This window comes from Xiphias gladius, chromosome 7 (genome assembly GCF_016859285.1).
Source record: "Xiphias gladius isolate SHS-SW01 ecotype Sanya breed wild chromosome 7, ASM1685928v1, whole genome shotgun sequence".
Classification (NCBI taxonomy): Eukaryota; Metazoa; Chordata; class Actinopteri; order Istiophoriformes; family Xiphiidae; genus Xiphias; species Xiphias gladius.
In genome coordinates this window covers 12037055-12059424 of record NC_053406.1, presented here as the reverse complement: position 1 = coordinate 12059424, position 22370 = coordinate 12037055, and the positions used below count along the sequence as shown (strand labels likewise).

Here is a 22370-nt window from a genome sequence, read left to right as displayed (position 1 = left end):
TTGCAGGAAAATCACCGGTGGAACAAATAACAATACTTGTGGCTCTTTTCGAGCGATCATTGCAATTTAATGCAGCAGTTATTCATGTTATCAATTACGCCTGAGTTTGACAAGTCAAAATATCTGCTGTGAGAGAGGTCATATTCAACATAAGTTTTACTCCAACGTTTTCCCTCTGGTCATGTGTGACCCTCCGCAGTGCCCCCCCCCCAGTTTGGGAACCACTGTTCTAGACATACTGAGCAGTTGTCATTTAAGGTATTTTATATTTTGAAAATGACATCATGATGCTCAATTCATCGTGATGTGGAAATTCCCTTCTCACTTGCCCCTGCTAGGAGGTCAAAGGTCAGGGTCTTTAATAGAAAACCTGGAGCTTTTGTAGGCTTTTTGCTGAGCAAAGTTGTTGTATGGCAGCACAGTAGCTAGAATGATGGTGGAAAAGACAGTTTCAATAACCAAAAGGTTGAATTGCTGTGCAAAGCAATTGACTAAAGTCCATGCTTGAATAAAGGCATTATACCCACATGACAAACTTATTCTGTGATGGTTGCGCAGCAATGCAGCGGTCCTTGTGGGCATGTTCTTAACAGGTAACCACCGTGTAGATTAGACTAGTAAGCGGGCAGTCTTTAGCTCACAGTACCTGGCAACCACCTCAAAAAATGAAACATTTCAACACAGAAAAAAAAAAAAAAATTAAACTACACGTCATTCTAAGAAGAAAATGCAAGGTGCACTTCAGACTATTTGTGCCTCAAGATGTCGTGAGAACACCCACAGATCAAATTGAGTGAAAGAGGCCGATAATGGGCTTTACACACTCCGAGATGAGGGGAGGGACAGATGACAGAGAAAACGACACGGCAGACTGAGTGAGCAGACGTAGACAGGCAGCCAGGGAGAGAGTCTAACCTACACAATGACACCTCGAAAATAACTCGTATGTTATTCTCGGTGGTAGTGAGTTTATACGTTGTTGTAGCTGACTGTTTCGGGAATGCACAGTTCATAAGGAAGCGTAGCAGGGAGACAGGTGAAGACTCCCAAATACTTTACACGTCAGCCAACAGGCGCCAGGCGCGCCCCCGCTGCTCCGTGAACTAACTACTTCACAAAAAGCTCTGCCTGTGTGGTGTGGTAGCGCGCGTTGCGTTCAAGCACCGTAGGGGGTAGGAAAACGATTAATAAACTGTGCAATATCCGTACAGGAGGTGCCTGAAGACTGTATGAACCGTAGAAAAACAACCTTGTCGGCAGTATGGAATATCATATCGTTCATAGAGGTGTGTTTGAAAATAGACTTTGAAGTGGCCGTGGAGATTATACAAGTCACGCCTGCTGTGATGTTCGCACTACTGGCAGTTTTACTCTGTCAACTCTTTAAGACATAAAAGGAAATGTAGGCCTTTTTCTCCCTCCACGGCTAACCTGCAAATTCAGGGTCAACTGATAGACCGTTAATGACATTTAAAAATATTCCAAATGTAAGCATGTTGCTGAATTTCTAATTGCGTCTAAAGTTTGTGCTACATCATCTGAAGGATTTAGGATTAGGATCTAGGATTTAACATAAGCGAAGGTTGGGGGGCCCAAAAATGTAGGCTAGTCTACAACGAAAATGTCCCGGAGGCAGACCTGTGAGCTTTACTAGGAGCACCCAAAGGCAGCACAGGGAGGCGTTTCCATCGCTGCGTCTCCTGCCTGCTCAGCCTGGTTTCTCCTCCTCCTCCGCCTCGTCCACTTATTTCTCGCCGCATCTCATCCGCCACCTGCCACAGCAGCGACGCAGCGATGGAGGGCTGCCGCACACCATTGTAACCTCGCGGAAGGACCACAGTCGAGAGAGAAAGAGAAGGGCACAGATGAAAAGATAGGCGGGCTAAAGAAAGAGAGACGGAGAGAGAAAGAGAGAGAGAGAGAGAGTGACAAGCGGAAACACAGAAACATATGGTTTGTCTGAAGAGCGGCTGTTTCTGAGCACTGCTGAACTGGGCTGAAACTTATTCAACCCCCGTGATCAACTACGCGGCACGTTGGATTCGTCCTTCTCATTGTTGTTTTTGACACTTCTTTGCCTTCTTTTCGTGCGTTTCTCGGCCGTGTGAGGCTGCGCTTGCACCTCTGCCTGATTAGTAGATTGCGGTTGTTGTACCTCCCTGAACGCGCGCGCACATACACACACACACACACACACACACACACACACACACACACACACATATGCACGATCACCGATCATCACAAGACGCGGTCCAGCCTTGAGAAGCTTCTTGCAAGGAGGAAATTGAATTACACAAGTTATTCCCACAGAGGAGGAGGACAAGAGGGGCTGGTTTTCGGTTTTCGTTTGCCTCCTCCGAGCCCACCAGGAGTCCCCCCCCGTCCCCCCGTCCCCTCTCTCTCTCCTCCTCCCACCTTCCCCCGGTAACAAGCCATGTCTGGACAGACTGTGACCATACCGGACGACCGGGCGTTCGCCAGCTTCAAGGCCGAGTGTCTTTGCGAGGAGGGCTGGAGTATGTCCTACAGCAAAGGGGGCATCACGGTGTGGACCCAGGGTATAGAGGAAGGGAAGTCCGTCCACAAAATTAAGGTGAGCCTGCTTAACCCCACGGGTTTGTAATATATCAAGGGAAGAATATAGTGCAAATTCTTAAAATATATAAAAATACAAGAAAAATCTATTCCATTGTGTATACTCACTATAGTGCAATTCTATCGAGTTCTATAACAAACATTTATGAGGGCATTGTTATGTAAAGGACAGCAAAAAACATAAAGGGAATGGAGAGAAATAAAACCCTGCTCTATAATCCAATCGGCAGAGAAGTGCTCTTTCTAAATTCCCATATGGTTCAAACTGCTGACATGCTTTAACCACTGCATTTTGCTGCGCGGTCCCATTGTTGGTGCAGAGGTTTTTCTCCTAACCACCAACAGCAGATTGCAAATGACAAAGCAATACTGTCACTGTGTAAGCACATTAACAAATGACCTGGAAAAAAAAAGTCCCAATATGATGGTAACAGTGCAGCTGTACAGACTTAAGTAGGAAACTCTTTTTTTTTCTTTTCTTTTTTTTTAATTCACTTTTTAGTGAAAACATCCTGTGTTAGATTTAATCATCTGTTTATACGTGTGTGTTGTGGTGACATTGTGAATTTGTCCCTGACACTATAAGAAACTCCCTGTATCAAAGAGAAGTGAGCACAGGAGTCAGCCTCAGGAGGCTGGTTTAGTTCTCCAGGGACACATCATCCACTGCCTGTGAAACTGTTTTCAAGTCTCTACCCAAGCATGCTACCATAGGTAGTTTTGAGTATGATATGTCAGCTTCTGCTAAATTAGATTTGCATACAGTTTGTCATCCATTTAACACGAAGGGGAGTGTACAAAAGCACAACTTGAAAAACTGCAGTAGACAAAAGAACTGGTCAGGGCTCAGAAGAATATTCAATAAGCTGATCGATAGACATCGATATGCCGTTTATGTTTATTAGACATGATTTTTAGCTGTGGTAACTTTTGACATTACTTACTTGTTGACATTTCTGAGTCGTAGAACTAGATTAGAATGAAGTTTGACTTTAACAACAAAGAGTTGCAGTCGGTGGGAAAAAAAAGTAGTATTTCCTGGTCATAGTTTAGGTAAGATGATAATGTGACAGACATGTGAAAGTACTTAATGAGTAAACTTTGTTATCTATCCAAACAGCAGTCATGGCAGCTGATCTAAGTGTGAATGTTTGTCTAGGGAGTCGATGTGGAGGCGTTATCGGGACTGCGATGCCACTTTAAGCTGCTGCATACCATCTCACACACTACAATTGACCACAGACATTAATATTGTTTTGTTAGTGTTCTGGGACAGAGGCCCAGAGGGGAAAAAATGGATTCAGACGCTCTCTTCACAGCACACTTGTGGCAAAACTTGACATTATCTCTTGAATAGAAGAGATGATTATAGAAGTAGTTTGAATTTACACACATGTTAAGATACAAAGTTAAAGTATAAAACAACTTTTAGTTCCCTTTTTTATCATATAGTTAAGAACATCATTAAGATGATCAGTTATTTGAAGATAATTAAAGGCCGTAAGCCATGCTGTAGTTTGTTGGCTCAGGTGATCTGTCTCACCCTTGCCTGGCTGAAGTTGTCTGTTAATATTTAAAATGTATGATGCTACAATGATAAATGCCTACATACAGGACATTCATTCATATTTATTTAAGTCAAACATACATACTTGAATAAATGGTGAAAGATTTTCATCCAAACAATGTGTGCAGGGGGATTTCCTCTACATCTAGCCACAGTTTTGGTCCAATCTAGCAGCAACTGGTACCTACAGCCCCCTGCAAATTGTTAAAATTGAAAAGAAAAAAAAAGATTTTTATATCACAGTTATAACTGCACTTCTCTTTGCCAGTGCACACTACAGGCTCCATTTAGCCTCAGATGTTGGCTGGGAACCTGACTTACTAACAGTTCAACTTCTTTAGTGTTGTCAGTCTCACTCGAGGATAGATTTGGCTTCAAAGGTGACACCTTTGGGAAGGTTGTTTCCACGTTTTTCCAACCTTTACATAACTGACTGATCCTACCAAAGCTGAGATAAAAATCAGATTACTGTCAGTTACTCTGGGAAACAGCCCCCCCCCCATGTATAGAGATAGAAACTGAACATTTTCTCCTCTCTGTAAATTAGTGTGTGCTTTCCTGCTGGTGTATCCGGGTCTGAGGAGCGTGAGCAAGCCAACGGGTGTTTACTTTGTTAAATAAAGTGGTGCGTGTGTGTGTGTGTGTGTGTGTGTACATGCTTCCATGGGTGTGTGTCTGTGTACATAGGGGTGTTATCTTCATGTGCAGGGGCCACAACAGCAGAGGGCTTTTCCCAGCCCCCCTCTGTCCATCTTTGTACTGGTGAGGCATGTTCTTTGTGTGTGTGTAGTGTGGTGTACAGGTTAATCAGGTTTGTGTAAATCAGCCTAATTTGCCTGATTGATACCTCGAGGTTTGTCCAGTGTGTGTTCAAGGAGAGGTGTATAATGTCTGCATCAGCAGGGAATATAAAGTGTGTGTGTTAATTTGATTTTGTGTGTGTGTGTGTGTGCGTGTGTGTGTGTGTGTGTGCGCTTGTGTGTGTGTGCGCGTGTGTGTGTGTGTGTGTGTGTGTGTGTCTGTGCGTGCGCAGAGTATAAGGCTCTGCTTATTCATGCTTATTCATACAGGACAGGTGTGTTTCCTTATGACAGCTCTGCAAACAGAGAGAAGTAGAAAGTGCATACACACACACACACACGCATTTGGAGTTTGGGTGGGGCTTCTACGTATCTATTCTGTACCTGGGACTTTATCTTTATGTTAATATGACAGTTACAGCAGCTTGATTTTGCATGGTACATCTCTCGTTTCCTTTCAGTCTCATGTACACTCAATCTTCCACTCTGCAAATGTAGACAAAATTATGACATTTATTGTAGTTGTGTGTAAATATGCTAGTTGGTGTGTATGTATCATACTCATAGGGTTGTGTGTGTATAGCGGGCATTCAGTTATGCTGTAGATACGGCTCTTTTATTAATAGACGTAATAAAAGCCTGCACCTTTGCTGATACATGTCAAATGATTAGTGTGAGTGTTTAGACTTAATGCTTTTTTTCCCCCCAAACTTTCCTGCTGTTTCAGTTCCTCTCTTTCTTATAGCATTAAAGGAAAAAAAAATGTATATCCAAATCAGAGAATGAGAGAGATAGCTGACTGACAATCATAATTATCATTAGTGGTCTAATTATCATCAGCCTCATTATCATTTTAATCATTGCCACTGCTGTATTCATGATAATGGCTTTAATATCACAGTGTAATCATAGCTGTAATAACTCACACTAACCATCATCATCATCATCATCTTATCATTTGTCATCACATGAATCCACATGCAATTCACAATGTCTGTACGTGTGTGTGTTTGTGTGTGAGTGTGTAGGTGGTTTTGTTTACTTTAATAGTTTGACAACCTGTCAGATGGCTTCTAGCTCCTTCTGCCTCTCTGCCGCACACACAAACAGAAGACTCCTGGGTTTGCCTTCTCCCATGCTGACACAGAGGGAGGCCTGGCTCTGAATCATACTAGCACCCCTCTCTTATTTTTATTTTATTTTTTTTTCATAATTGTCTTCCGCAATCATGTACCAGCACCCAGAGGAGCAAACGATGAGAGTTGACAGGTTGGAGGGAGGGAGGGAATTCAGGAGAGTGGCAGGGAGAGAACAAGGGTGGGTGAGGGAGAGAATGAGGAGGGGCTGGAGTGGGTAGGATGTGCAGGGGGTCACAGGTCATTAGGTTTTCTGAGTGGGCAGCGGGAGTGGTGTGGACATGCTTGAAGAAAAGACTTGACAAATCCACACACACCTATTGTTTGTGTAACTACTTCTCTGCCTGTATGTCTCCATCCGTCTCTGTTTTATCTTTCTGAACTCTCTTTCACCCGCCTCTCTCCTTGCTTCATCTGTTGAGTTTACTGAATTAGTATATAATAGAATTACGCACACGCGTACTTAGCTGGCTTTATGTCTTCATTCTGTACTGGACTTCTTTTGTTCCCTACAGTTCTCTTCTTTCACCTTTTCATTTGGTTTTCTCCTTCCTCCTACTCCTGTTTCTGTTTGCCTGTGGCTACAACACATCCTTTATTCTCCCGGGTCTTTTCTGATCTACAAGTCCTCTGTGAAATTGTCTTTACACACGCACACACACACACACACATACACACACACACAAGCACAGATATCACATATGAGACCTTACTGATACTGATGTTCTGAATTATTTACTTGTGGTAGCATTTTGTAGTCAGCAAAAGTACTACTTTACAAGTAAAAGTCCTACAATCCAAATGATACTCCTAAAAATAGCTGACAAAAGTATTAACAGCAGAATACACTTAAAAGTAATGATTATGCCAGATGGCTTCTTTCAGAGTCTTATAATATGATATATTCTATATTATTGGAGGATTATTAATGTATTAAAGTGTAAGTTGCATTTTCATGCTGTAGCTGGTCAAGACTCAGCTAATGTTAATGGCTTTATACACCCAGTGGCCACGTTACTAGATACACCCATACAATCTACTGCAATTCAGGACAGCTTCCCAATACAATATCTACCTTTACAAAGATCATAATATTCAGATTTTTATGACATTGTCAGAAATGTCTGAATTCTATTATATGTTAATTACTGACGTCGTAGTTAAAAATGGTGTTGAGCTACATTAGGTTGAGAGGTGTTTCTAATGTTTTGTCCATCCCGAACATACATGAGAGGGAAAGAATATAAGAAACTACGTGTAATTGAATTAACACTTCTATGGTAGTTTCAACACTTTTATGGTAGTTTCGACAAAAATTTAACATTATAGACATCATTAAAGAGGACTTTGTGGCAGAACACTTGTATTGGATTGCATTCGACTGTACAGGTGTACCCAATAACATGGCCATTGGGTGTATACTGTTGAATGAGTTAATCTATAATAATGCATTTAAATTGATCACATGTAGCTTTAGCTGTATATCAGTTATGCATCTTTGATTTATTAGGGGGCTTTGCTAGTTCTCTCCGTCTTTGTACAGAAATCCTGCCACAGTCCAAAGAAATGTAGACTAGGTTAATTGAAAACCTCTAAATCACCCATAGCTGTGACTGCGGGAATGAAAGTATTTGCTTGTGTTTTCGCTCTGTCATTGTGTTGCAACCGGTTAAGAATCTTTATGTGACACAGCTCAGTCTGGTGCGTACTTTTGTCATCTATATGACCAAGATGACCAAAGACATATAGTATATGCCATTGCATGTGGCTTTGCTTGGCCTACATGACTTACTGCCTGCCTGTCCTCGAATATTTTGAACTTTACTTGGACCCTTGACTGCTACTCAAATGACCTACCGTTCTGATCTCTGAGTATGAATAACTGGAGTCTAATTGACATTTTCAGATTTCCCTTCATATTATGAGTCAGTGTCAGTGTCTGAATCCAAAATCGTGACCCAGTCTACCTCCTGAACAGAACCATAAATTAGCTTCAATGGTGCCCTTCATTAAGATAACGATGAGGTTAGACAAGATCACACTGATGACCTGCGCCGCATTCAGACATTTACATGTTCTTATTCTGTTTTATCTTATTTTCTTGTCAGCATTCAGTCTGTATTTTCCTGCTCCTTGCACACATTCTACATTTCCTTGTTCTCAATGAAGGTTTTGTGTTTTGGGATGTCATTTAAGTTTAGTGTTTTCAATTTCTTATGTTTCACAGCATAGCTGCAACAAGTGAACATAGCTACAGTGCACACAATGAGATTGTTGTACATGTCTAATTTTACTTTCAGAATCAGTAAAATAACATTTCTTGAACAAAGGGATTAAGGCATCAAAATGGGACAGTTGAGAGATATAATGATGTCTGGTCCCAGGACACTTAACTTTGCTCAATTTGGGTCTTTGCCTGAAAAAGTTTTCTGAAATAGCAACTTTTTGTGAATTCTCCATCCTCACTCTTAACCTCCCACTTTTCCTCCTTTTTACCCAGCATCATCTTTCATTTCCTCCTCAGTGGAACTTCCAACTCAAGAGAAATAAAGGAAATGCTCTTCATGATCCTTTTTACCCACAATGAGTATTTGAGTTCTTAAAGTTCTTGAAGTGTATAGCTGGCGAATCAGTGAAACTTTGATCTCAGTTTTTGTGAATGCGTGTGTGTCAATACATATCTGCTGTAAGACTCTAGGGATGGTAAATTGGTCTAAGAGGCTAAACTAAGAGGGTAAATATGGTAAACATCATACCTGCTAAACAGTAGCATGTTAGAACTGTCAAGAGTATCTTGGCATGCTAATGTTAGCATTTAGCTCAAAGCACTTGGTCATGTTATTTTATTCTTTCAAATGACAGAATTATTAGTCAGTGATTATTACGTTTCGCTGATCCATACCTGAATGAGCACTTAAGATAACAGGTTTTTAAATGGCCAGTGCATATTTTGTGTTGTTACACCAAAGGTGAGCACAGAATATTTCTGTTTAGACAGCTGTAAAGCCAAATATAGAGAGAAGTTGGCCATCATTTTCTTAAATTAAGTCCTCAGGAAACACAGGAAAGAAGATGGTACAGACTGAGCTTTAAACCTTCTGGACTGATTGGTAATGGGAGTTAAAGTCATCTGGGACAGACAGCCACCCTCAGTCCATTTCTTTCTCATTTACTCTTCTTCTCTTGCTCTGTTTTTCTCTCAGTCTCTCTTGGCCTCTCACTTGCTCTTAGTGTTTGTGTCTCTCATCCTCAATTGCTTCGTCCTTCTGTGTCTTTATCTCAATCTTTTGTCTTTATGACTCTCCCTTCTCTTTCTCCTTTTGTTATTAGTAAGACTAATTCCCACTGGCAATTGTAACTGTAGTAACAGCTTTACTCTAGGGCTGCAGACTTCTCCGTACATTGGGTGTATGTACAGTGCCATCTACTCCAAACCTGTCATAGGCATGAGTCTCCATGGCTTCATTAAGAAGTTCTGACACACCTACACGAAACTGGTTCCAAATCAATAAGTATGGCTGTATGAACAACTAACTCCTCTTAGATATAGTTCTACAATTTATCACTATGCTTTGTTTTAAGGTTCCTTTAACTAGGCTTTAGGATCCAAAATGGGTGCTAACCCATTTCAGCCTACCTTACTTTTTGAGAATGTTTTTTTTTTTTTTTTTTAAATCTGGGTTTCAGCATGAAACAATTCAATCTCATTTCTGGTTTAAAACTGTATATATCCTTCATACTTTTGTCCAAGCAGCAGTGGGTAGCGTCTAAAAATCAAGGAGTCAGACCCCCTGCTACCCCTTCACTCTCAAGACCATTTGACAGACTGTGTATCTCTGTCCTGTTTTGAATGTGTTGTTTTCCAGTTAAGAGCTCAGGTCTCGTAATGACTCATCTTTGGTCTGTGGCCTGTTTCTTGATCCTCTCCTAATTTTTTCTCTCTCTCTCTGTCTCACTCACACACTCGCGCGCGCACACACACACACACACACACACACACACACACACACACACACACACACACACACACACACACACACACACACACACACACACACACACACCGTCTCTTTCTCTGCTCTCTGACACTCTCCGGCCATCTGAGGTCTAATCGTTTGCACGTCAGTTGCCATATCTGTCTGTCTATGTGTGTGTGCCTGTGTTTCTTTCAAACTCAGTATGTGCAGGATCCGTCAACACTTATAGTTACATATACATCCTCTTAATTAATTTATTGTGTTAGCATATGAGATAACGTACGAATGGTGAATTTTGTGCTCGTCTTTGATTTATGCACAAGGGTTTGTTTTTGTTTCAAACTTACCTTTGTTTGCATGAAAAGCAGGAAAATGTGTAGCTCTCCTCAACAATCTCACAGTGCTTTACTATGAATTTATGGGATGCAGCTTCATTAAAATAATTGATTAATGGATTAATGGAATTAATGGATTTTCCTGCTGCACAGCTTGCATTGTATATATGGTAAATATATCTTGTATAACATAGATTAGTCTATACTTTGGCTATGTTAGCTCTGTGTAGTTGCCCGTATAAAAACAGTTTCTCTTTCTATCCCTGTCTTTCAGTGTCGGATGGTGTCTACGGACGTGTCAGCTGAGACCATGTACGACGTTCTCCATGACACTGAATACAGAAGGAAATGGGACACAAACGTCATCGAGACTTTCGATATCGGAAAACTCACGGTCAATGCGGATGTTGGTTACTACTCATGTATGTCACACACTCAAGTGTAAACATATGCTGTTTACAACAAGCGTCTGCATTCATTTGTCACTAATATGATTTGGGGCTATGAAGGGAAGCAGATGCACACATAAGTACACATTGATCCACAAGGTTGTGTTCACCAGATTTATCTTGTTTGTTAACAGGGAAGTGTCCAAAACCTCTTCGGAACCGCGATGTCATCACGCTTCGCTCCTGGCTGCCAATAGGGAAAGATTACATCATCATGAACTACTCCGTCAAACATGCCGTGAGTATATACACACACAGACCCAGGGCTTACACTTGATCAGCTGGGGCTCTGCTCATTCGCCCTACTGTAACTCTGTGCATGTCTGTTCAAAGGTGCATTGTGAAATAATTTTGAAATCAGTGCAGACTGGGTGAGCAGACATGAACTTTTATTCGGTTTAGCAAGCTTAAGGGCGTTGTGCCGCATGAAATGAAATCATTAAATATTTGTGGATACAAAAGCATACAAAACTGTGTTTTGTTACACATTTAAAAGTCCACTCATGTTATCTGGAACCACTGCATCCATGAAGTAAAGAAAATTTGGCACCTTTCCAAAGTAGAGCGCTCACATACCTCCTGCCCTCGATTCTTTTGCGGGGAGAGTGATAGATGTACTGTGTGCTAGCACTGCTTCAGTTTAAGTGTAGGATAGTTATCGTGATTCAGTTGAATATATTTGTGTTTTTAACTCGGCTTCCAGTCATGCTTTTTATGAACCTGGTTAATTTTGAATGCGAAAGGCCAGTCAAACAAACAGACTGATTAGAAAACGCTGTGACAGTGTGGGTGACTTTCAGTTTGGAATCAGGCCCGAAATCTCAATCTTTAGTTTGGCTCTACTTCTGTGTTTCTTGTCCAACAAGAAGAAACAAACTAGCATTATCCATTGTAAAATCTTGTACTCATTACCTCACTTTAGGGCTACAACAACCAATTATTTCCACTAGTGATTATTCTGCAGATTAATTGACTCACTGGTCTATAAAATGTCAGAAAATGGTGAAAATGCCTTGTTTTGTCCGACTAACAGTCTAAAACCAAAGGATATTCAGTTTACTAAAACCAAGGCAAAGAGAGGCAGTAAATCAGTTAATCAGTTGATAATCAGTTAACCAAGTAACTGTTTCAGCTGTACCTCTCACGCTCTGTCTGCCTGTCTCTTCTGTCTTTCCTCTTTTAATGTCTCATTTTCTTTTTCATCTTTCTTGCTTTTCTGTCTGTCCCCAGTCTCTTTTTTTCTCTCTTTTTCCCTTCCATGTTTACAAAAGGATAAGACCTCTCATGTGACTGTTAACTGTTGACTTCCGCTTCGCCTTCCGCATTCCTGCATCAATAAGTGGTTCCAAACATAATAGACTGTGTGTGTGTGTGTGTGTGTGTGTGTGTGTGTGTGTGTGTGTGTGTGTGTGTGTGTGTGTGTGTGTGTGTGTGTGTGTGTGAGACTAGCCAAGGTCACTTTTGATAATCAGTAGTATTTGAGAGCTTGACTTGTGGAGTGCAGCTTGAGGGGACACTCAGTGGAGTGCTGAATTCATGCGTCTAGTGACAGGAGTCAGTCCACTTATACTGTATCTGACCCTACAATCATCTGCACTCTTGTCCAGGATTAATACCAACTGCTACTTCAATCATACATTTGAAAAGGTTTTCACCAATTAACGTTTGGGATCTAGCTGCCGTTGCTGATGCTGTTTGCTCCTCTGCAAAACTTGCCATTGGGCAGATTATTATACTTATCATGAAATGTACTTGCATTGGAGGCCTAAATATTTATGTAAGTGCTACAGCTAATGACAGCTAATGAGTGCTCTATCGGTTGATCCCTTGAGTACTTTTTTTTAGCCACAGTGAAACTATGGCTCCAGGGATGGCAATGCCGGTCTGTTGGCTTGTTTGGTGGTCCACCACTTTGGTCCAGACTGAAGTATTTCAACGACTATTGGATGGATGGAATTTTGTACAGACATTCATGGTCCGCAGAGGATGAGCCCTACTGACTGTGGTGACTTTTCCTCTAGCTAGCACCACCCTGGGGTTGACATTTCTGTTTTTTATTGACATACTATATCTCCACAACTGTTGGATGGATTACCATGAAATTTGGTCTTTCACAAGATGAATTATGATCACTTGCACTATCACCATCATCATCATAATTTAATGCTTCAAATTTCCTGTAGTCCCTCCCATAAAAAAATTCTCTACGTCAGCTCAGAAATTATAATGCTGTCTCTGATTTCCCAGAGACCTGCAGCTGGTTCACAAAAGCTTTCATTGTACTGTCAGGAGAAATTCCTACAATGTAACCTATTAGTAGAGACATGCAAGTACCAAAAATGTGAGTCAAATAGTGGAGAGAAGACGAAGCAGTTATCTGAGGTGCACCTCTGATAACAGTTCTTTAGCTGACTGCTGCTCTCTGTGCTTCTCAAGTGCTCTGCATTGTGCCTGTTCCAATTAGCTCAGGCTAACCAGTGCTGTACTTTATCAACATGAATAATAATGGTAGATATATAGTCAAATGAGTCAGCAGTTGGATAATGGGCTAAAGCTGGCCTTTACTGCTGTGTTATTCACAGGGTAGTGTGGACTGGCTTTGCATCAGAAATATGACTGTGGAGCAGAAAATCAGATTGACGGGCAGCTTAAAAAAACAACAGAGAAAACACCTTTGAATTCCAGTGCTTACCCTTTAGACCCTACATACATTATTTAATAGATATTTGCAAAGATAGTTTCCAAGAATGTGTACATAAAGCAGATTTTAAAATATTGCAGCTGTTATGTAGCAGTGATTTCTGAGTATTTGTGCTTTTGGGTGCATGTCTGTATTATTTGTGTTCACTGATGGATTATTACTTTAGTATTAGTGTGTACAAGTCAATAAATAAATTAAAATTAGGAATATTTAGTTGGCAATTTGATCTGATGTAACCAAAAATGAAAATTTTACAGGGTCACTTATCCTGTTCAAGGACACTTTTGACAGAAAACAAGGTAGCTGCATTGCATAAGGATGATGATAATCTCAATAAGAATCGTTGTGTGTGTGTGTGTGTGTGTGTGTGTGTGTGTGTGTGTGTGTGTGTGTGTGTGTGTGTGTGTGTGTGTGTGTGTGTGTGTGGGTGCGTTGTCTCTACAGAAATACCCTCCTAAAAAGGACATGGTGCGAGCTGTGTCCATTCAGACTGGCTACATGATCCAGAGCCAAGGACCCAGCCATTGCACCATCACGTACATGGCCCAGGTAGATCCAAGAGGTAACTAATAGGGACACACACCCAGGTGCTGAACACATGCTCAAACTTCTAATGAATGATTCAATAATAGTAACCATATGAAGGACAGAGTCTATTTCATTCTCCTGCCTCTCTTCTGCTCTGTCCCTGTTTGTCTTCTCTCACCCTTCTTTCTTTTTTGGTCTCTTTTTTCTGTTCATTAATCCTTTCGTCTCCCTTTAATTCACCTCTTTACTGTCACTCTTGCATGCAAGTGCTGATGGTGTAAATCTCTTTAAGCACCCATTTGCGTGTGTGTGTGTGTGTGTGTGTGTGTGTGTGTGTGTGGTTGTGTGTGTGTGTGTGTGTGTGTGTGTGTGTGTGGTTGTGTGTGCGTGTGCGTGTGTGTGTGCGCGTGTTTGGGGTTGTGTGTGTGCGTGTGTGTGTGTGTGTGAGAGAAGTGTGTACAAAAATTCTTTTTGATCCTGGATGACATGAAATGTAATAAACCCTCTTTCACTTTTATTCTCTCTCATTCTCACATTTTGCGGCTGCCTCTTTCTCTGTCTTCTTCTGCTCATTCTGTCTCTTTTTGCAGGTTCATTACCCAAGTGGGTTGTCAACAAGTCTTCCCACTTCCTTGCTCCTCGAGTAAGTAATTTATAGATTAATACAGATTCTATGAATGGTTTTTGTGTTTGTCGACGTGTTAATTTATCTCTGTATTCCTCAGACCTGTTGAGTTTAGTCCAATCCAACTCATGCCAGTGTTGACCACGAATTAAAATTGGAAACACATTCAAGTACAAGTAATTTCTAGCAATCACTGCCATTGTTTCCTTTCTGTTAGCTGAAGTTGTTTAGCATCAATTCAAAAATCTATAAAAAATTAAACAGATATGTCATCCTTTTTCATTCCTTCTAGGCAATGAAGAAAATCAACAAAGCCTGTTTGAAGTATTCAGAGTGGAAGCAGAGACACAACCCTGGTTTCAAGCCCTGGCTTTATCCTGAACAGACTACATTACCCAGCATTCCACTCTCTGAGCTCAGCATCCAGCATGCCGAGAGCCTGGAGAATATTGATGAGAGCTCTCTGGCTGAGGCCCACGAGAGGGAAGACAGCGACTAAACAAACATGCAAACACACACACACACACGCAAACACACACACACACACACACAGATACAGACACTGTCATGTATTCATACACACACACAAACAGTAATGCAGTGACACAGGCATGCCTGGTACACATGTGATTCTGTATGTATGTGTGTGTGTGTGTGTATACATGCACACGCAATCTTGATTCCATACTTTACATGCATTTGCATATCCAGGCATACTAACAGGCACATGGTTGTAAGCATTCATACACACAGCCCAACTCATATTTCACCAACTTGATTCCACACTTAAATACATAATGTATGAACATGTATATATACAAATACACATCATTGATGCACTCACAGATATACACACCCACCCACTCATAAGGGGCTGCAAGACTACTTATGTTTACAAGTCAGTAAACTAGTATTTAACAAAGTCAAAAAATTGGCTGTAAATGTGATTTTTCATGCCCTTTTAAGGGATATCAAATTTTTCTAATCGGGACCTATGCAGATTATCATAGCAAAATATATTTTCATTAAGATCTGCTGTGAAAACAATCCTACTGTCTTTCAAAGTATGAACAATGAATTTCAAAATTATACTTTCTTCCTGGGAAAACACTGGTGCAACCCCTAATGGTCATGTATGCAGTAAAAACATACCTTGTAGACATAGGGACACACACCATTCATTCATACGATATATATGCACTCAGACATGTATACACACTAGGTTTGCATCTTTCTGCCCATGTTGTCTCTCTGTCACTCATTATGTGTCCCCATCACATTTTGTAAGCACATAATAAATATGCAGGTGTGCAGAAGGCAGCTGGAACCCCAAACCCAACCTGCAACCCTAACACACACACACACACACACACACACACACACACACACACACACACACACACACACACACACACACACACACACACACACACACACACACTCACACACATTCACACACACACATTTTACACTGACATGTACCATCTGCACCCGTATTTGAGAGATGTATGAATGTATGTAGAGTTTAAAAATTAAATACAGATTCCTACAAAGGTTTTGAAATTTCCCTGGTAGTCTGAGTAATATTTTTTTGTATGTGTGCCTTTCATGTGTGGCACTGCCTTTGATTGGGTTGACATCTGATGCTGCCCGCAAGTTTGCATGGTTGTGCTGGTGCTAACACAGCTTTAAAGGATCATTGGCCTGATTCACTGGTTGATCTGCTGTCATTCACACATTCTTTCAGTAACACACATACAGAGCCATCGATTTTAAAAATGTACTGTTATGTCAGCAGGGAAACACTGACATGCAACCTACTGATACTGTTATATCACTCACTGGAAAGTATGCATTTGTGTTTGTTTGATTCAATTCACCCATGCACTCATGCATGTGTGTAGCGTATGTGTGCGCAGTGGCCTAGATCAGAATTAGGAATCCCCCAATCTGTTGGCATGGCAACTCAGCACCAAAGAGAGAGACAGAGATGAGATCTTGCATGTCACAGAAAAAGTGACTTAATGCAGGATGTCCGCCCCTTCTTCCCTATATAGAATTAGACTAAGAGCACATACAGTATATTGTAATTGCACCATGTGTACAACAGCTACGATTTCTGATTCGCAAAAGCTGAGAAAATTATTTTAAAGCCAATGAAGCATTCTTATTGCCTCAGTAAGAGGATCATATTGTTGTACTGTGCATGTAACGTCATGGCTTGAAATTATTTTTGCATGTCATCCTCTATCTGTTCCTGTTGTACAGCATCCGCCTCTGCATATGCACCACCTAATAAAGTATGAATGATGAAGGAAAGTGTACGTGATAGATGCAAAAAGGCACGAGGTGTGTACAGCTCTGGTGTTCTTTCCTACAGCTGTATTGACTGCTTGTCCCCCTGCCTATGGATATAACCATCCATCCATCCTCAGAGTCTTAATGAGGCTTTTCACTCAGCCATCATCATTATGTGCGCGCGTGTGTGTGTTTGTCAGAAGAAAAGGGTACATTTGTGTGTGTGTGTGTGAATTGTGTGTGTGTGTGAATTGTGTGTCCCAGTGGCATCTCTGTATTGTCTTCCACTCGCCTACACAGCAGGTGGAGATACATAAGCAGCATGGCGGCCAGCATCCCTCTGTGTGTGTTTCTGCATATGTGTCAAACTGCTACCCCGACAGCAACCCAGCCCACCAGGGCTGATAGCCTGGTAATGACTCATCAACGCCCCACCTCCTCCTCCTCCTCCTCTCCCTCTCCCCCTACTGTATTGTCCCCCTACTCTGTTTGTTCCCGTTCATCATCTGTTCTTCATCCTTTCCTCGATTTCTCATCCTCTCTGCCCTCTTTTCTTTTCTCCTTCCTCTTCCCATCTCTTCATCCTCTCATCCATCCTTTCTTCCACTTCTCATCCAGGTCTCTCTCCGTCTTTGATCGTCCTGCTCCTTGCTTCAATTCTTTCCTCTCTTTCTTCCCCTCTTTTCCATCTCTTCTCTTTCTCTGCCACTCTTGTCTTTTCTTCACCTCCTTTTTCCCTTCTCTTAATCTAAACCATTTGTTCTTTCATTTATTCCTATCCTTTCCTATTTTTCTTCTCTACAGTCTCCAGCTTGTTCATTTATTCCCCCTTTTGCTTTCCCTTTTCTATGCATTTCACCAATCTCTCCTTCCTTTCTTGAAACTTTTACTCCTTGACTAATCCCTAACATGACTCCTCACCTTTCCTCACCTACCTTTTCCTCCCTCTATTTTCTTTCATCTCCTCTCCTTCTTCCATTTTCCATTTTCTTTCCCCAAGTTAATCTCTCTGGCCTAGCCCCTGATCATTACCCCAGGTCGGAAGTAAGATGACTAACACAACTGCCAAGTCACTGACTTGTCACAGAGACAGTCTATTGTTCATCCAGGCTCTTGAAGGTTAAAATGTTACCCTTTTACTCATTAGGTCTTCAGGGCTAGAGGACCCCTGACTGCAACATGAGGAAACACAGCACATTGAATCACATGTTACACATACATATACACATATATGCGAAAATAATAGGCATATTTCCCCTTTGGCTCTCTAAAAGACATGATGAACATTAAAGGTTTGATAGATAGATTTTTTTATTCATGTAAACTCCCAAGTGGGATATGTTAGCTCATAAATGTTTTACATTTAGAGTCTCCTAGTACATCATGATCGACAGTGTGACTGTGAAGTTATGGGTCTCATTTGGTCTACCTTATGACATTTATGGTATGCCAGCCTCTCTCTGTCTCAGTTGCTTTTATCTTGCAGACTCTCTTGACTGTGGCTGAAATGCAATCAAATGAATCCTAATTTAAGGTCTATTTAGATGCAAAATTCTATTTATACTATAAATGTGGTTTTCTCTTTATTATTTTGTGCTTTTTTAACTTGATGCTTTTTGAAATCCAACTACCAGGCTCAATATTTTGATGGTGAATTATTGCCCTCTTCTGGTTCCTGTGGAACCTTGCAACTACCAAACCGGCAGCCTGTCTATGTCTTACTGATCTGAATGCCACATCACCGCCACCTCCATAAAAAGTATTTTTTCAAAATGATTTCCATTCATGCTCACAGTGATGACTAGGTTGTTTCAAAGATTATACCTGTTCATACCACCTGGTGGGCTCATGGACTTGACAGGAGCCCGTTCAATTGAATAGCTACTTCTCATTTGGCTCATATACACGGTAACAAGAGGTCGGTGCAATAAGATAACATTTCTGAGTGAGACACCTGTTTGTCAGAGTCTTTAAAAAAAATGTATTTTAATTTGTATTTTATAATATAAGTTGACACTACTGATTCTCAATGGGAAATTAGGTACATATAGTGAATGGTTTGTATTAACAGCATTTGTTATATCCTCAGGGTATCTGCCAGTCTTGAAGTCTTAAAAATTTAGATTTAAGTCACTTCCCAAAACAAAAGACCTTAAAAGGTGTTCAAAGTTTTAAATTTCATTCAACAAAAAGGACTTGAATATTTTTTGCCTGCCATCAACAATAACATTATTTGGTTGTGGGGTGTTGGGAGATGTTATACTTCTATAAACTAGTGTGACAGTGCATGCAGGAGGCTTTTCAGTACTTTTCTGTTTCACAGAGTTTCAATCAGTGCCAACAGACTAGTGGCACACACTGCTGCTACCGGTAGCCACAGTAGCAAGGAATATCAACAACTAAAAAATGTGTCAATTTTTTCCAAAAACTTTAAAAAGCAACTTATATTGATACATTTTTGAACTGGTTAATCCATCCAGCAGTTTTTGAGCCACTTAGCTGGGTCCAGGTCATGTTGATTGATTAATTACATTACTAGGAATTACTATTATATAGACGTGGGAAGTATATGACAAAATATGTGATTTAAATGTGCCCTATTTTCCCTATTGGTATTCCCTCAATTTTGAACAGTATGAGAATGAAAAGGGTAAACTGCATTGTCTTAAAAAGTCTTTAAAAAGTTTTAAATTTAATTTAATGCACACTACAGAATCCCGGGTCCTAAAGTGTTTAAATCGAGATCCAATAATGACATTTTCATTTTCTGCATTTGCATCTTCTATGACAATCCTTTAAAAGTTTGAAATGTCAAGGGAATTGTAACTTGTAACAGGTATATATATTTTTAAAGTATAAGTGAGTTAGAGGGAGAAGTAAGAGGGATAATATCAATTTAAAGGGTATTTGCACGAAAACAGGCTTGACTGTCTAGGCTTTTTCAGAGGTCACATGACGGCTCTACGGAGGCTTTTGCAATTTTGCTGCGCCAAGTCAGCCATAATTAGGCAGCGAAACACCGAAAAAATGTAGTTCCTAAATAAAATGTTTTACGATTGAACGTCAATGTATGTATTTATTTTGAAAGGTCTAGCCGGAAATGACATACCCCATTTATTTGAGGTGAACAGTGGCTCCCTGTGTGAGTTGTTGCTGCTGCTGCTGCTTTTCAGCCGTGAGAAAAATGTTGTCCGCTACTCGGTGTCGCAGTTGTGGCTACTAATTCCACCCCGAAAACAAAACGACAACATATTTCATATTTCAGCCGGACATTTGTAAAGACTGGAAAAGGTAAGTGAATGACAAGTACTTAAAACTTCTTTTTTTCTTGAGAAACTAACTCACTAACTCAAACAGCTTGAAACCTCCCGAACACTGGGGTGGTTCAAACAGAAAATGTGTTGTCTTGGTTACATTCATGCACTGACCGTTGACTTAACCGTTAGCTTGACCTGCCGCGGTGAAAATAACGGTAGTAAAAGTTATCCGAGATATACACGTATTCAGCAAAACAAAACATTAAATCATTTTTTTGAATAAACTTCAACTGCTGGTTCCAGTTCTGCTATTACAAGTCAATTTATGGAGTGGAGGAAATAATTCTCGACCTTAACTTGGTTAATGTTAGCTACTTAGGTGTTTTCTCATCGGCCACGGGCTGCTCTGTTCTCTCTCCGGGGTTGTTGTTTATCCCCAGTGGAATTCGTTATCTTTTAACTGTTTTCATCGATGATTATTGAATCAAATTGTTGAGCTGAAAAATGAGCAATGCAGATTGAGATATTTTCCCACATCAAAATTTTCTGAACTATCTGGTCGACTGGTGACAGGTGATCATCCAGGCCTAACAGTTTTAGACCCAGTGAAGGGATTCTTACACTCTTTCTTCCAGACTATTACAACCTGCAGCTACATTAGATTACACAAACCCACTTAACTGATGAAGACTGATTTTCTGATGCTTATTTCTACTTTTTTTTTTTTTTTCCAACAGGGCAGGGTTCGTCTATATATGCTACATTTTGAATTGGTGCATAGAGATGATAAGGTGTGATCAAAAGACAAACTGTGTGAAAATGCTCTCAGATATGTTATGATGGTCATATCAGTGGAAACTGTCTACTGTGTTTTTCCAGTTTCTGTGCAGTAATTTCCTTTGTTATACAAATGTATTCTGCGTGAGGTACAATCTAAGAGGAAGACCCTTTTGCCTATGGGTTCAGAAGCCTTAAAATAGAGCCCACTTTGCATGAGTGGCTTGCTCAATAGACCCTTAAAGTAGGTGGATAGAAGTAGGAAGATTTTGTGACATTTCGAAGTTCTCTCAGAAGCAGAACTCCTGAACCGTGAAAATGATGATCCTGGCTCTTGTGGTTAAACAAATATTATTATGCTGCCCCAGACACACAACTGTGCAGTAAGTTGAATGAAACTCTGTGGTTTTATTATTACTATTGTATCAGAGAACTTAACCAAGGCATATGACTTGCCAGGGCCATTTAAAGCCATTTAAAGCTAGGATCAAAAAACTTACGTGCCCTTTTTAAAAAAAGATACCAATTCACTATTTCAAAGCGCAACACAATAAATGACCCACTTAATGTTATTTTGGGGGACTGTAAAAATGGCTATCAAACAGGATCAAGGCCCTACTGACCTTGTTTTGTCCGATAGCGGAATCTGGTAAGGAGGAAGCTGATGACTGACTGTTTTTGGCTTTCAAGTTCACAATGAGAGCCACATAATGTAGTGTTACAGAATGTTATTTGTCAAGGCTCAGATATAAGTATCTCCCTACCCCTTAACCCATGATTTTTGTGTCTGCCTGCATAAGAGACACACTATGCTGAATTACGCCAATTCACATTCATAACTGTCCCTGTCTCTTCTTTCTCTATCCCTCTTCCATCTTTTCTGTCTCTCTTTCTCCCTGTCTCATACACTCACATGATTACTTGCCACTGAATCACTCCGTAATGAGGTAAGCGGAGGACTACAGTATTTCACTGGTTCAAAAATTAAAATTACACAGGCTAGACGAAGAATCCGGTTGTGCAAGAAGTGATACAGTAACTGGAGGCTGTGACTAAAATGATGTTAAGCTGAGGTTGTAAATTCTGCTTCAAGACCGTAAATCTTCAGAAAAATTGAAGAGAACACACTATTGAGATTGTTCATTTTGTGAAAATGAGATTAGCTTGACATGGAGGAACTTGTTTTATTTTTTTCACAAAGGAGAAAAAATGTTTTTGAAAGTATAACATTAAGACATTAAAATTTGGTATCTTCAACATTTTCAAACCAACTGTAAATGCATGTGCATCATTGTTCAGAGACATGTGTGTTTATTGGGTAG

At 40.5% G+C, this 22370-nt stretch overlaps 2 protein-coding genes across 9 annotated transcripts in view; both read left to right on the top strand.

Annotated features, from left to right (window-relative positions):
* Nucleotides 1-1724: 1724 nt before the first annotated feature.
* Nucleotides 1725-16283, top strand: stard10 (StAR-related lipid transfer (START) domain containing 10). Its single transcript, XM_040131556.1, has 6 exons — nt 1725-2596; nt 10688-10835; nt 10997-11100; nt 14008-14125; nt 14682-14734; nt 15009-16283. The coding sequence occupies exons 1-6, from the start codon at nt 2438-2440 to the stop codon at nt 15213-15215; spliced, it is 789 nt and encodes a 262-aa protein (XP_039987490.1). The 5' UTR covers nt 1725-2437; the 3' UTR covers nt 15216-16283.
* A 3849-nt stretch (nt 16284-20132) lies between these two features.
* Nucleotides 20133-22370, top strand: part of LOC120791582 (arf-GAP with Rho-GAP domain, ANK repeat and PH domain-containing protein 1-like) — a 50053-nt gene continuing 47815 nt past the window's right edge. For all 8 annotated transcript variants that reach the window (XM_040130036.1, XM_040130039.1, XM_040130040.1 and 5 more), the window contains exon 1: nt 20133-20305. The gene's annotated coding sequence lies outside the window, so the exon portion shown is untranslated. The remainder of the gene's footprint in view (nt 20306-22370) is intronic.